The sequence below is a fragment of the Pavona decussata genome, unplaced genomic scaffold (assembly GCF_977016875.1).
Source record: "Pavona decussata unplaced genomic scaffold, jaPavDecu1.1 SCAFFOLD_47, whole genome shotgun sequence".
NCBI lineage: Eukaryota > Metazoa > Cnidaria > Anthozoa > Scleractinia > Agariciidae > Pavona > Pavona decussata.
Window position 1 is genome coordinate 305,001 of NW_028145469.1, and position 15,000 is coordinate 320,000.

At 38.7% G+C, this 15,000-nt stretch overlaps 1 protein-coding gene and 1 pseudogene across 1 annotated transcript in view; one reads left to right on the top strand and one right to left on the bottom strand.

Annotated features, from left to right (window-relative positions):
- The window catches only part of LOC146482091 (P2X purinoceptor 7-like), a 431,550-nt pseudogene that overhangs the window by 165,577 nt on the left and 250,973 nt on the right, over nucleotides 1-15,000 (top strand).
- Nucleotides 8,500-15,000, bottom strand: part of LOC146482106 (steroid 17-alpha-hydroxylase/17,20 lyase-like) — a 6,850-nt gene continuing 349 nt past the window's right edge. The window contains exons 2-3 of the mRNA XM_085107335.1: nucleotides 11,007-11,164; nucleotides 8,500-10,510 (exon numbers count right to left, since the gene is read on the bottom strand). Of these exons, the coding sequence (XP_084963461.1) occupies nucleotides 9,339-10,510; nucleotides 11,007-11,164 (1,330 nt within the window). The 3' untranslated portion in view covers nucleotides 8,500-9,338. The remainder of the gene's footprint in view (nucleotides 10,511-11,006; nucleotides 11,165-15,000) is intronic.

Consider the following 15,000-nt stretch of genomic DNA (forward strand, 5'->3'; position numbering starts at 1 on the left):
TTCAAAGCCTCGACCTCAGTAAACCAGGTCTTAGATTTCCTTTGAACAAATTGTAATCCCAGTCCCTCGCCGGTAGTTTTTAAATCAGAAACCATAAATTGTTCCATATGATTTTTAAACACATTGTTATTCACCTCCGAGTGCCAATGTATGATTTTAATAAACCACTATTATTATAACCAAATGCGTGTGCATCTGTGTTTTTGTCTTAACAGAAGCAGTCTAGAAGTATTTCCTTCGAAGATGGAAAGAAACAAAGCCTCTAAACGTGAGTTAAAATCTCCCTAAAACCTGAACGTGAAACCCTAATGATGACAGAAATTGTAAATAGGATCACGATTTCTCGTTCATATGTTGCAATGACGAACATTGCATAGAACAAAGCGTATAATTGCTTTCGGGTACCTCTCAAAAAAGTAAGCTCGATTTGCAGCTGCTCCCTCAAGTCGTGGGTTCATTTCCCGAACGGCGGCTGGTGATAGAGTCCATTCAAAAGCAATCTTCAGGCTTTTTGGTCGGTGGGTGGTCGCCAGGAGAGACTTTGGGTACTGGAATTTTATTACGCAGGATTTCTGCGGTAAAACAATGCAAGCGTTATCGGGTAGCCAATCAAAAAATTTAATTTTTTTCGAATTCTCTAGAGTCTCTCCTGGCGACCACCCGCTGACCATAAAGCCAAAGGACTCTGGGTATGAGATTGACTCAAAAGGCGCCTTCACACAAAAGCAATAACAAATTGATATAATAATAAAGATTTGTGATTCACGAACGTTGTTCGTGAAAGTGAAGCTGTTTTTCCTGAAGTTATTTTAGACGAGGATTTGTCATGGAAATCTCATATTGCTTATCTCCCCTCTATAGTTTCCAGATCCGTAGGCATTATCCACAAATCAAGCTTTTGTCTCCACAAACCTGCTCCACGTACACTCTATTTCTCTCTTGTTCATCATTATTTACATCATTGTATAAGTGTTTGGGGATCAACCTACCCTACTAATTTAAAGCGCCTAGTAATGCTTCAAAAGTGAGCTTTGAGAATAATCAGTAAATCTTGTTATGACGCTCATACCGATCCAATATTTAAAGATTTTTGTATTTTATCACTACATTATACTGGGTACATGATGTATTTAGCAGAGATAGGTAAAATAATGTATCATCATAAGGCTGGATTGTTGCCAAATATCTTTTACGACACCTTCCTATTTAGGTGTCAGATTCGTGGTAACAATACTAGGAATGCCACTTCTTTCCATGTTCCTAAGTTTCCAGCCAACACAAGGCTTTTTCCTTCCAGTACCAGGGTCCTTTGTTTTTTCAATTCGCTCCGCCCAGCCATTCAAAATTCAATAATTGTTACAACTTTTAAAAACAAGTTGAAGAAATACCTTCTTAGTTAATTTCTACCCCCCCCCCATTCTCCCTTTTTCATTTATGTTTTCTTTTTTCGTTCCCTTTTGTTTTTGTATGTTATCACTACTTGTTATTTTACCTATCTCGCAACTGTTGTTTTATTAATTTTTATATAAGCCCCATCATGAGTTCTTTGTGCTTCCTCGCCATTTTCGTTTATTTAGTTCACTATTATGTAAATTACATTTAATGGCAGACGTATAAAGATAAAGACTCTACCAATCACCAAGAAAGGAGGATGAAAGTTTCCCCGGAATGAAGTGTTGTCCTCGGGCTTTAAGTAAACTTAAATTTTTCTAGTTGTATGTCAGTCAACACCCTTTACTGCGGACAACCTGGGAACCCCGAGTAAGTGCCCTCAACAACTAGAGTCCGTAATAGCGGGAATTTTAATATTTCAGTCAAACGTCTGTAAAGTATTTTTGCCAGGGATTTGGCTGTTGTCCGTATAATTGGGGTCAAGGTTAAAGGCCGGGAACTTTTTTTGCCTCAGAATCAAAAAAATTGTCCATTGTATCGGTACTAAGAAGGTTACTTCACTAAATGTAACATATCCCTCAAAGTGGACGTCTCTCTAAGATCCAAACGGACTGCGTACTAAGAAGGTTACTTCACTAACTGTAAGATATCCCTCAAAGTGGACGTCTCGCTAAGATCCAAACGGACTGCGGACTAAATGCAATTTAAGATACCTTCGAGGTGATCATTTGTGACGCAAACAAAAAGGACAGTAGGATTAAAGTGGCCTTCATTCTTGGTAATCACAGGGGTCAGGCTGGATTGTTGCCAAATATCTTTAACAACACAAAATGGCTACTGTTATTTCTCGTAGTAAGTGTAAGGTGCCGAGGAAACCAATGTTTAGTCCCTGGAAAATTATTGTTTAGTCCTAAAAGACGATGCCCGTTATCCTTGACCATTTTTATCGGGCTCACTAAACAATTTTATTTGGCGCGAAAATATGCATATAATTTTTTCCTCTGACAGCATCTGTTCTAAGGTACGTGTAGGTTTACAAGACCAAGTATCAAGAGTCACACATATTTTTTGAAACGCAAATAGTAATTAATGGTTCCTGTTTTTTTTTTCAGTTATCTTGCATATATTTTCACAGAAAGTGCGTGTACAATTAACCATTATCTAGACTTTCTGGTGTTTTCTGTGAATGTTTTGTTGATAAAAATGTTGATTTCGTTGTCTGTTAGTACAACAGAATGCCCTTACGTTTTGAAAGTACATAATGTGCATAATGTGCAGTCTTTAGAGTCATGCAACAATGCTGATGAGAATGATGACGATGATGATGAATTAGGAATTTATTCCTTGTACTCGCTTGCCACTAACGTGAAGGCAATTAAATCGCATCAAGTACACCGTGGAACTTGAAATCAATGGGAAACCGCGTAAGATGGAGCTAGACACTGCTGCAGATTACTCCATGATGGGTAAAAGTGAATATCTGAAGAGGTTTGCAGACAGACCCCTGATCCCTTCAAAGGTATCATTGAAAACTTACATAGGGGAGTGGCTTGATGTATTGCACGAAAGGCAGTGTAACATTGCTTATAAGGGTAAACAGTATCTTTCTTCAATTGTTGTGGCTAAATACAATACTAAGCCCAACTTACTTGGTAAAAACTGGCTGTATCCAATTAACTTAGATTGGGGTGAGATATTTATTTTCTCTTGTCGTTAACTATAAATACAAAATTTTGGAAATTAGACACTGTTATACTAATTGACGCTTAAACTCTTACGATCTTACACTTTGGCATTATTACACTATTTACACAATTAGCTACAATTAGAAATATGCTTTAAGGGCATAGGAAAAGGGCTTGAAGCGGTGTTCTTAAGTTGGGAACAGCAGTTACATGTCTTAGAAATAGTAAGCTTGATCGTAAGTAAAATGCCATGGAAGTAGGAGGAGGATATAGTAAAAACTACAGTAGATCGGTTCATATACATGTTCAATCTACAAGAGGTTCCCATTTTCAGGGAAGTGGGAAGGAGGGAAGAAGGGGGGGGGGGGGGGGGGAGAAGTTAGGAAAAATTTATAGTAATCAGATGTTTACATATATATAAAATCTCCAAGAGGTTCCCATTTTCTGCTGTCCCCACTGTTTGATTCTAACTCATACCTTTATTTCAGTAGATGCAGGTATCGCAAAAGTCTGGGAAGTTTTGCTTTTGTTTTAGCTAACCATATATGATATCGCGCTAACAGGAGACAGTAATTTATTTGGAGTGCAAATTTTGAAGTGTCCGGCCTTAGCCCCAAGGCGATAGGTTTTTCCATTGTCAAGTCTTTCCTCAACCATTCGGTTACATCATTCCAAAAAGATGATGTTATGTCACATGACCAGAAAAGATATATTGTTTCCGGTGTGTCTTTGCAAAACGTACAGTTATTGTTGTCCTGTAACCCAATTTTACATAGAAAATTATTAGTTGGCATTCGTCCGTGCAAGAATTTAAAATGGAATTCGGTAAGTTTAGTGTTTTGGGTACAACGTCTAGCCAAACGGTAGGCAGACGTCCTTGCTTATGTTTTTCTTGTTTGCGAGTTCACAGTCAATGAGCCATTTCTTTTGTCTGATGTCCACGGTTTTACTGTTAGTATTTACTTGTTCTTTCAAGAGAGCTTTCTCTTTGGGTGTTTAACATCCTAGCGCGAAAACTGTGTGAATTTTTAATATAAAAAAAGTGTAAGCAACAAGCGTTTTGCGGTATGCAATTACAAGTAACTGTTGTAAGTAAGTAACTTCTGTATGTAAGTGCAATGTGACGTAAGTCGTTATAAAACAAAAAATATTTTTTTCGAGACCCAGTTGGTGCTAAGGGCCAGTTGAATGATCTGTTGTCTAAACATAGTGAATTGATTACCGAAAGTTATGAAGGGATAAAGCCGCTCGAGGAACAGTGACGCGAAGCCTATACTTGTTAAAGCATGTAGAGCTCCATATGCATTGAAGGAACAGGTTGAGAAGGAGTTAGACAAACCTGAAAAACACGGGGTGATTAACAAAACTGACAAGTCGCATTGGACTAGGCCAATTGCGGTTGTGCCTAAAGCTGATGATACCGTTACAATTTGCGGAGACTACAAGTCGACTATCACTCAGTCCGTTAAAGGATTTATGCACTGCGCTAGTTAGTTCTTAAACATTCAGTCAGCTGGATCTGTCGCACGCCTATAATCAGTTGAATGTCGTATTAAAATACTCACAAAGGTCTGTGTTCGTATCTAGAATTACCCTATGGTGTCAAGTTATCCCCAAAAATATTTCAAGCAAAAATGGATTAGATTCTCCAGGGAAATGAAAATGTGTGTGTAAACAAGATGACATTCTAGTAGGGGGAAATGTTTGGCAAGAGAATCTTAAAATACTTACAAAAGTATTGGACAGGCTCTCACAAATTATATTTGCATCTGAAATTATCTAGGTGTGAGTTTTTGAAACCTGAAGAGGTTTACCTAGGACTGAGAATAAGTGCCGAAGGATTGCAACCGGTGGAGGAGAAGATCAATGCAGTGAAGAGAGTCACTGCGCTACGTTATGTGAGTGAGCTCAGATCTTTCCCAGGGATGTTCCAGTATTATCATTCCTTTTTGCCAAGGATAGCTACAACATTAGCATCCTTACAATTTATAACAACTTTACTGAAGAAGAAAAAAAACTTCAAAAGGGTTACAGCAAGGAAAAACCAAATCCCTATATTGAAGTTGTATTCCTAAATTTACGAAGAAAAATCCAAAAATCCAAAGAAAAAAAAACCCAAAAAATAGAATCTAAATGTAATAAAATACTATATTATAATATAAAATCTATATGTAATAAAATACTATATTATATTATATACATTATATGGAGTAATAATTCACTATTCAAGCGATTAACGTTACATAATATCTGATAGAAATGAGTTACTATTTAAGTGATTTGCACAGAGCTTTCTTAGAGGAAACCTCCACTCTTGAAATAAATTAACGTTAAATTGTTGAAAATACAATATAGTTTCAAATTTCGTTGGAAAACATGGCAATAATATTTCTGTGACGGACAAAACAGAATTTGATTATCGGCTATTTTTCATTTTAAATTTCCCGGGCGCCGCCATCTTGGATTTCATGACGTAATACGGTTGCTCTATTGTTTCACACAAAATAACTTCTGCTTACTAACAATAGAGGCGACCGTATGACGTCATGAAATCCAAAATGGCGGCGCCCGGGAAATTTAAAATCGAAAATAAGCGATGATCATTTCTAATTTTTAGCACACTTGAATGTCACTTCTACTTTTTAAACTAAAATTTAGAATTTAGACACTATGTGCGACAATTTACCGACAATTTGTTGTGGGATTGGAAGTTTCCTTTAAAGCTATACTCTGAATTAAAACAAACTAATAAAGGATGGAGATTTTTCCATGTATCAATATATCTATACCAGAAAGAACTAGAAAGTAGCTGGTTCTTGAATAAGGCTTATAAAGCTTGTACCGATGGTAGTTTCTGGATTTCCTGATATTAAAAGTAATAAAATTACCTACGTTTGCAACAGAAAATCCTTTAATAAATTTGAATAGTTGAACTAGACTTAGAATTCTCTACGAAGATGTAGAGTTGGCAACTTGACAGTTTTTAACCGATCCTCGTAGGGAGTGTCCTTTCCCGCAATCGATCTTGTCACGTTATGTTGGACACTTTCAAGTTTGTCGGATAGATATGCCTGGTGCGGAAACCAAACAGGACTAACGTATTCCAATAACGGACGTACCATATGATTATAGCCAGTGAACAATGCCTTAAGACATTTTCCAAACGTGCGCTTGAGTATGCCCAGCAACCTGTTTGCTCTTGCGACGATTGCGAGAACGTGAGATCTCCATGAGAGATCATCTTAGAGGAGAACTCCAAGGTGTTTGTGAGTAGACACTTGCTCAAGAACTTTGTTGTTTAAGTTTTAAGTACACCTAGCAGGATCCTTAGCTCTGGTAAGCTTTATACACTTACATTTCTCCGCATTAGTTCTCAGTAACCACGTGTCGCACCAATCTTCGAATTGCTTGGGGCCACTTTATACAGAATCAGATATAGAAGAAGGAGAACAAAGATTGCGTATTAAAGTATGGTCAGCAAACATTTCTTTAGGGCATGACAAATGGTTAGGTATGTTTTTAACAAACAAAAAAAAAAAGAGCCGACCCAATATGCTTCCCTGTAGACCTCCAGACTGGACTGGTGCCCAATCAGATTGACATCCTTCAATAACAACATGTTGAAAACAACCAGAGAGAAAATCTGACAACAAGGAAAGCTGTTTCATAAGGTTGTTCCATGGGAATCGACGGAAGACTGTCAGAAAGCTTTTGAGGCCTGTAAAGAAGGTCTTACCAGTGATTCACTATTCGCCCATTATGACCTGAATCGTGAACTAAGATTAGCTTATGATGCGTCAAGTTATGGGTTGGGAGCAGTACTTAGTCATGTCATAGACGATGGTCAAGAAAGGCCAATAGCTTATGGCTCTCGCACACTAAGCTCAAGTGTGAGAAATTATGCCCTGATTGAACACGAAGCTTTGTCTATTGTATATGGGGTTAAGAAGTTTCACCAGTTCCTAAATGGAAGAAAGATTACATTACATTAGTAACTGATCACCAGCCATGTTTGACTATTTTAGGCCCAAAGGCCGCAATTCCCACGTTGGCAGATGCCCGTATGCAGCGCTGAGCATATGAGTGTCAGATTGAATACCGTAAATCTGATGAGCACAGTAACTGCGATGCGCTCTCCAGGTTGCCTCATGAGGAATCCAAGATGGGCGGCGAAAATGAAATTTCCAGTGTGAGTGCCGTTGATAAGAATTTCGGCATAACTGCAAATGATATTGGGAAGGCTACACTAATGGACCTTGTGCTTAACAGAGTATTAGGTTTAGTCATGCCTGGGTGGCCTGAAAAATGTGATGAGGAAAATTTAAAACCTGATCTAGCCCAAGTAGTAGAGAGAAAACAGAATAAGCAGAAGCATATAAGGATTTGAAGTGTCATAAAGACGGACAGTTTTGAGAGAATGACACAGTTCGGGTAAGGAATACACATGCTCGTAACAGCACCGAGAGGTGTCTCCTAGGAAGCGTAGTTAAGTTTGGAACTTATCTGGTAGGACTGGACATAAAACTAGATATGTTCATGCTGATGATTTGATTAGAGCTCATCATAAAGTGCCAAATGAGACTAGTGAGTTGGACATAACTGTTCCTGAGTTATGTGAACAATCCACTCCGGTTGTAGGTGTTAACCACGTTTCAAACAGTTTACCATAACCACCAGTCAGTGTTATAGACTGATGACAAGGTGGAGCCTAGGCTTGTTCAAGAGAATGTAAGAACACCTTCACCGGATGTCTTGAGGCGATCACAGAGAATCAGAAAAGCAGTTGACCGACTTAATCTGTAGTTGTTGTTATTATTAACGTTTCTGCTACTTGTTGTAATTATATCTCATTCTTAAGGGGAAGGCACTGTAATGTATTAAGTACCCAGAATGCTTGGAAATAAAGTTATTGTGTTGAGAACCGCCATGATGCCTGGTGTGTTTCGATTGTAAAGGACAAAATATTAAATCTCCCACCCCTTGAAAAAGATGTGGAGTTTCACCTCGAGGCAGATGAATCAGTCGATGGCAGTGACCATGATGAGCAAGACGAGGTTGAAGTGGACACCATTTATTAACCTTGTAAAGTAGAACCAACATTAAAGTCTGATCTTGTTTTGTTATGTTCCGGTTAAAGGCATTCACCGATCCTACCGTAAGTGTAAAAATCTGAATGTCTCAGTGCTGTACATTCAACGATTGTCATGCGAGCGCGCGCGCGCCATTGGATCTGCGATGATAGACAGCCAACACGGCCCTACGCGCCAGTTTGAGATACTTTCTCATAAAAACGCCAAGAAATATTGCTAATCTATGGTTTAATGACGTTATCCAACGATCCAGTTTCAAATAACGAAAAATAGGAGAGGTTCTTAAATCCAAAACCGTCGAACAAATATAATTACGGAACAGACAGCCAAACCTAGGTAAAAACACTGTCTTTACTATAATGTACTAGCGTTCTAATCGCAACCGCTGCAATCTACACGGCTACGTTACTCTCTATTTATTCAAAAACAAGTTAAAAAAAATTATTCAAAACAAGTGATAGTTACATGCTTGACCGGGAAATTTCCCGGGAAAGAGCGAAAAATAGGACTTTCGCTTCACGCTGAATCCGTACAAGGTGAAGACAACGTTTGATCAACAAAACTAAAACTAAGTCTGCGAAAAACTATTAGATCCTGTTACGCTTAGAGATATCAACTAACGCAGTTTTGAGTGTACTAATTCTAAAATAGATTTAAAAAGGTAATCTTGACAGTTGCAGGAAGTCTGGTAACAAATCAAAGTGTAATTTTCTCAGTAACTGACATTGCGCGGTTTATCTCAATTCTCTTAATAAAATGCAAAGCACAAGAAACACACTAACTCATAACTCATCATTTCAACCGAAATATCTTGGAGTAATCACTGTCAATGTAACACCTCCTAGTAATTAAAGTAACCCGAGCAAAGAGCAAACTTTAGTAAAACAATATTGAACCTTTGTAAAGGTCACATCGTTCTCTTTGTTACTTTGTAAAGGTGTGCATTTTTATGGTTTAGCAAGTGGCTATTCTGTTGTGTACAGCGGTTCTTCCGTTTCAGGTACTTGTAGATTCACATCAGCGTTATAAGCTGCCCTATCATATCCTGCTTTATCAAATATAATATGCGTCTATACATGTATCCCTAATAAACCACTACAGGCTAAATAGAAATCCGTATATGATGGAAGCACTAAGTTGTATAATCCGTTTAAAGAGTGACGACTCATTTTCACTTCCGTTTAATGGCACGTATCTTATAAGGGACAGGAAACTGGGTGCCACTAAAAGCCCCTTTCAACTCAGGAGGATAACCGTCTTCTTCAGCGACGAAAGTGAACTTCTGAAGCATCCTTGACACGAAAAGAAACAATTCAACCTTAGCCAGGGGCTCACCAGCACAAAAGCGACGCCCAGCACCGAAAGGGAAGAAATTCCCTTGGTTGGTGATCAAGTTTCCGTTTTCATCGATGTGGCGGTAGGGGTTGAACACGGTTGGGTCATCCCAGCATTTGGGGTCCAAGTGAACAGATTCCGTATCAGGGAAGACGATGGTATCTTTAGGCACACGGTAGCCGCACATTGTCGTATCTGTGAGGGTAACGTGAGGAAGTGCAAGAGGCGCCACGTTTCCAACTCGTAGCGTTTCTATAATAGTGGCCTGAATGAGGGCCAGATTAGGGCGGTCGTTTAAAGAGGGGTTCCTGTCACCAACTACTTCATCTAACTGGCGCTGAACATCTTCCTGGTACTTTGGATAGTTGACCAAGAAGGCAATCACCCATTTCATCGTGGTGCTTGTGGTTTCGTAACCAGCAATAAACATGTCTTTGATTGTGTTTACGAAGTAATCTTCAGAAAGGAGAGCTGCTCTGTCTTCATCATTCTCGCATTCAGCTTCATGTCTGGCAGGAAGGAGACCCGAGATCAATTCTTGCACAGGTTGTTCTGGATCAAAATTTTGTTCACACTCTCTCAAAAACAATCGAATGATATCAAAAGCTTCATTGAAAGCCTTGAGGAAACTATCACAAACCTTGATCGGTAGGTACTGTGTCAGTGGGAAGAAATCCAACATAGTGATCAATTGAACCTCATCGGTTGCTGCTACGATCTCCGCATAGATTTTTAACAGTCTGTCTAAGTGTGGATTGGTTGTGTCATAACCTTCTCCAAACGTAATGCCACAAATGACATCAGCAACACCCCGCATCAGGCAATCTGCCGGATCAAAGGGCTTTCCACCTTGTTCTTCTATGAACTGTACCAGTTTCTCGGCCTGAGTTGAGACCCGGCTTTCAATCAAAGGAATGTTGGAGAGGTACTGACGCAAGGCTGTTGTAAAAAGTTTGCGATGAATCTTCCAGGCAGGGCCATAGTTACCAAAAACGATATCTTTGCCTCCTGTAATACAGAAAGGGTCACTGATTAAGTACGAGATGAAGTTAGTCACGGGGACACCTGGCATGACTGTTATCGGCGTGTAAATTACTCAGAACTGTCTCATCTGATATCAACGTTCGCGGTCTTATTCAACAAGCAGGGTCAGTTAAAGTTTTAAGGGCATGTTTTCTGCCGGCTGCTTAACGTTTATTGGTGACGTATTCGAAAACGTCCATGACTGAGAGAATGTTTGAAAAATGGATAGTTAATCCAAATGCGAAAATTAGAGAGCAACTGTAAAGGTCATGTTTCTTCCATGCAAAAGAACAACGCTTTATTTATTTATTTATTTATTTATTTTATGACCTGTAATCATGAAAGGAAATTTTGAAACATGGTATTGGGTGAGACAAGTATTGCCATTCACTTTGGTGTTTTACGTTAATAATTTGAATATGTTTGCCATCGAAAACAAAAGACGGTCAACCGCACGATGACTGCTTTGATGACAGCTTACCTAGGGTTGATGCTTGAATGAAAAAGGTTTGTTGCCTCCCAGCGTACTCAGCAGATCTCTTCACAAGCATTTCTTTAACAGCTTCAGGAGTTGAGGCCATGACAAACTTGTAGCTGCCAAGTTTTAGCGAGAAAACACGGCCGTAGTTTTCTCTAAGACTGCAACATAAAATTATGAAGACATAATCAAGTGAAAGTTTTCTGGTAAAATTACTTAAAAAGGATTATCAGTGGGCGTAGTTTACGAAAAAGAGTCTCATAACCGCTCTACACAAAACAAACAAACAAAACAAAAAGCGCAAACACACACATAAAACGTACACATTAGTGTTCTCGCGAACAAACATCTTAAATATGGGATCTGCGCAAAACTTGCCTGATTTTACACGTGAATTTGGACTGATTTATGTGAAACATTATCAGTCAAAGATGGAAACCTGTCTTCAGGCATTCCCGTTTGTTTGGAAGGATAGTTAGATTGTACACCGCAAAGCAAAATGCAAGGTCAACTATTCAGATTGCGTGGTAAAGTATCAAAATCTAACAAATTCAGAGCTGCAAGATATATTCTTACGGGGTTATTTTCTGCTTAATACATGTTGACAGGTTCAACTGACTTAAAAAAAAAATAAACGAAAAACGAAATTGACGTACGCCGGAGAAGCTTCAAGTACTCTCGCAACACAATTCCCCACACCAGAAACTGTTAAAACTGATTATGAATATATCGTTGTGAGGGCTTAGTTTTGGGATCGGTTAGGTGGATGTGGGGAAGTTTCGCTTGGACGCAGAGAAAATTAGATTAATGTGCAGGAAAACGTACCCGTACATTGTTCCACATCCATGAAATGGGCTGTTTGCAGAGAAAAATAACTCCAATACTGAAAGTCAGTTTATCGCTAACCCCAAACGGAAGAAAGCCGACATCGTCAAAAGGATCGATCTCACGCTCGTGTTTTCTACTAACCTATCTTAAGAAATGTTAAGGGTGCCTTTTGGGTCAGGCAAAGTTATTACCATATGATAATGGTAACGGCAAATGCTACGTTCATACAGTAAAATTTGACAAAGGGTTTCGGTGTACCACTCCACCCCTCAAGATCAAACAGGAGAAATAGTTGCGGAATTAGTGGGTGAAGTTCTTTGTTTGTTTATTATTTAGCTTTATTAAAAACTGAATTTTATGAGTTTTATTTGCCTAGCCACCATGGAATGTAAGCCATTTTACCACTTCTGAAAAACCGTGACCTTTTGAAAAATTTTTCTTTGCAAAATGAAATTAGCAAAAAGCCAGCAATGTTGGATTTGCGATGATTATATTATCTCATATCCAACATGCGCTCGTGGATTAATTGTTAATTAGAAAAATGTACTGCGAAAATACATCGTCAACCGACACAGTAAGTATTTCCTTCAGTTTCGTGAATTTCAATGTCACTTTATGCTCTTTATGCTACAATAATGGTATCAAACAAGCACTTATACATTGGAAAACAGGTCATGGTCATTTTTTCAACCCCAGTAATAAGTTACGATATCAACAATTTAACTCAAAATTGAGCACGATAACCCCCATTTTTTACCCTCTAACTGTAATCAGCACGGGATGAAGTAACTTTCTGCAAAGGGTAACAAAAAATTGTAGGGACGGAGGCTTTGAGAGCCACCATAATTTTTCGACAAAGTTAAGGTGGCGCTAAAAAGGGCTAATTGTTCACCAATAATTAAACATGTATTTGATACCATTGTTGTTGTACCAAGTGATAAAGAGTAGTAGTATTGATCTGTCAAAGTTATGTGCTGGAAGCCGATGCCAGCCACTTTAGTTAGAGCTTTTTTGTTTTTAGCACGAGCTGTATGTCACATCGTTCTCTTAGACAAAGTTTTTTACGAAGTAAAAATTGCTGTACAGCGTATCAATCGGATGTAGAGATAGACCCTTACAAGATAAATTGGCCATATCTACATGGTTTTGTTTACGAAGCAACCATTTAAGGCAGGTGAAGAAAGTAACAATACGCTTATTGCCAATATTAGCACTCTTTAAAGGTGTTAATGCAACTGCTTAAGAGCTACTGACCGTAGATATCGAAAATCCCACGACAGATAGAAAATTTAAGATTTCATTTTATTTCACCTAAATGTCCCCTTTGGTGAACTATTTTCAAAAATCACAATTAAAAGTTCCACCGCTCTTTCGTTTTTCTAAAAATTAGAAAAGTTGAACTACACGCTACACGCCCGATGCAGCCTCCTGGAAAAACAGGAAAATCAGCAAAATATGTGACGCTACACAGCATTCATTAGATACTGCTAAGTCACCAAAAGACAAAAACGCGATACAAGGGCTGTTAATAGGAGAACCGTAAGCCTTGTTTTTCTCCTAATTCGGTACATTCTCTCAGAAGCATTTCTTTGAAGAATCGCTCGCGCTGTCAAACGTGAATTTCGTGCTCTCTCCTTCGGAAGAAACCAGAAAAGTGCTTGTAAATCCATGATAGTCGGAGATACGCACAGTGTACTGTATTTTTTTTATTAGCCTAAGACAATACAACATTTACAGTACTACGCATTAGTTATAGTACTTACATTACTTATACTTACTTACAGTGTACTGTATTTGTAAGTGCATATGAACAACTAATCGAAGCAGTTTTGTTTAATTATCGCGGGCTCTATCGTTACCGGTCTCGAAGAAAACAACGTGTAAACGGTCTAGTATCCGTTCCAAGGGGCTCTCAAGTACCGTGCCTTTTTCTTTTAGGTACATTACAGAATTTGTACGTGTAAACAGGAGATTTCGTCTGGAACCGGTACTTATTTTTAAGCGAGCCGTTCCTTCTCTTTTAACGTGCAAACGGGCCATGAATGCCGGTTTATGTACAGAAGTAACGAGCACCTTTACCGTAAGGTGGTCTCCTCAACGGTTCGCGGGGGTTACTTTAATGAAAAAATGTTCTTCAGGGTAATCAAAGTTTATTAGTTAATTTAACAATTTCCTAAAGAAAAAATTAAATCTTTTAAGATACTCAAAGTAATTTAGGGGCTGGTAATTCAGCACACATTCTCAGTTTTGCGTTTTAGGGAAACACGTTTAAATTTAGGGTCATTTTCAGACAGCCTTATACCCCGGATTCTGGATTCACAGTTTATTAGCTTTACAGTGGTAAAAAGGTTTTTAAGCTCTCTATAAAAACAGGACGCGTACACATTTTGTTTTCTGAAGAACACCCGCGAAGGTTTGGAATGGACATGTATACCTTGCCGATTTCTGTCACGTCGACTGTAAGTCAAGTTGCAGCTCAGGATCAAATCTGCTTTTAGGGCATTGACTTCTTGAAGTCAAGTTACTGACTTAATGCGATTTGTGCCAGTTATTTGTGGTCGACCTCCATGGAACAAATACCCACATCAGGAGTCTTTGTCAGAAGTAAAACGTCTCCCAAAGAATTATTAAAAACGCCGTCACACTGAATAGTAAACAAAGCGTTGCAATTAACTTTGAGTTGTTGACATCACCAAATGCAAAGTTTACTCTTACGTCAGCTTACATCGATAGGTAAATATATTTTCCGGTTCGTTTCGTCACGACGCTTCGAAATCGCCTGCTCTGCTATAGTTATTTAGCAAAATACAAATATAACTATGCCATTTGCTTCCCTCCAGAGTCTACCTTTATATATTTTATCGAACGTAAAACGCCTGTGTAAATACTGGACCTTGTCTGCTACATTATTACAAACTCGACTATTTCATAATAATCAACGCTGAAATTGTCTGTTGCAGAGTACTAGCTTGCAAGTCTGATCAGGCCAGTTTTCTGTCGGTTTTACTAGCGTGTTTCCTATGCGATAAAGCCGTAACTAAACGAGCCGCTTTGCTTTGCGTTTGTGCATATTAAACAAAGCCGCGATGAGGTCAAAAGACACCAGTGTAAGCACACTCGTGAGAATCAAGCAAACCAGCTCTATGGTAGGTTATATGTGCGTTCTGGT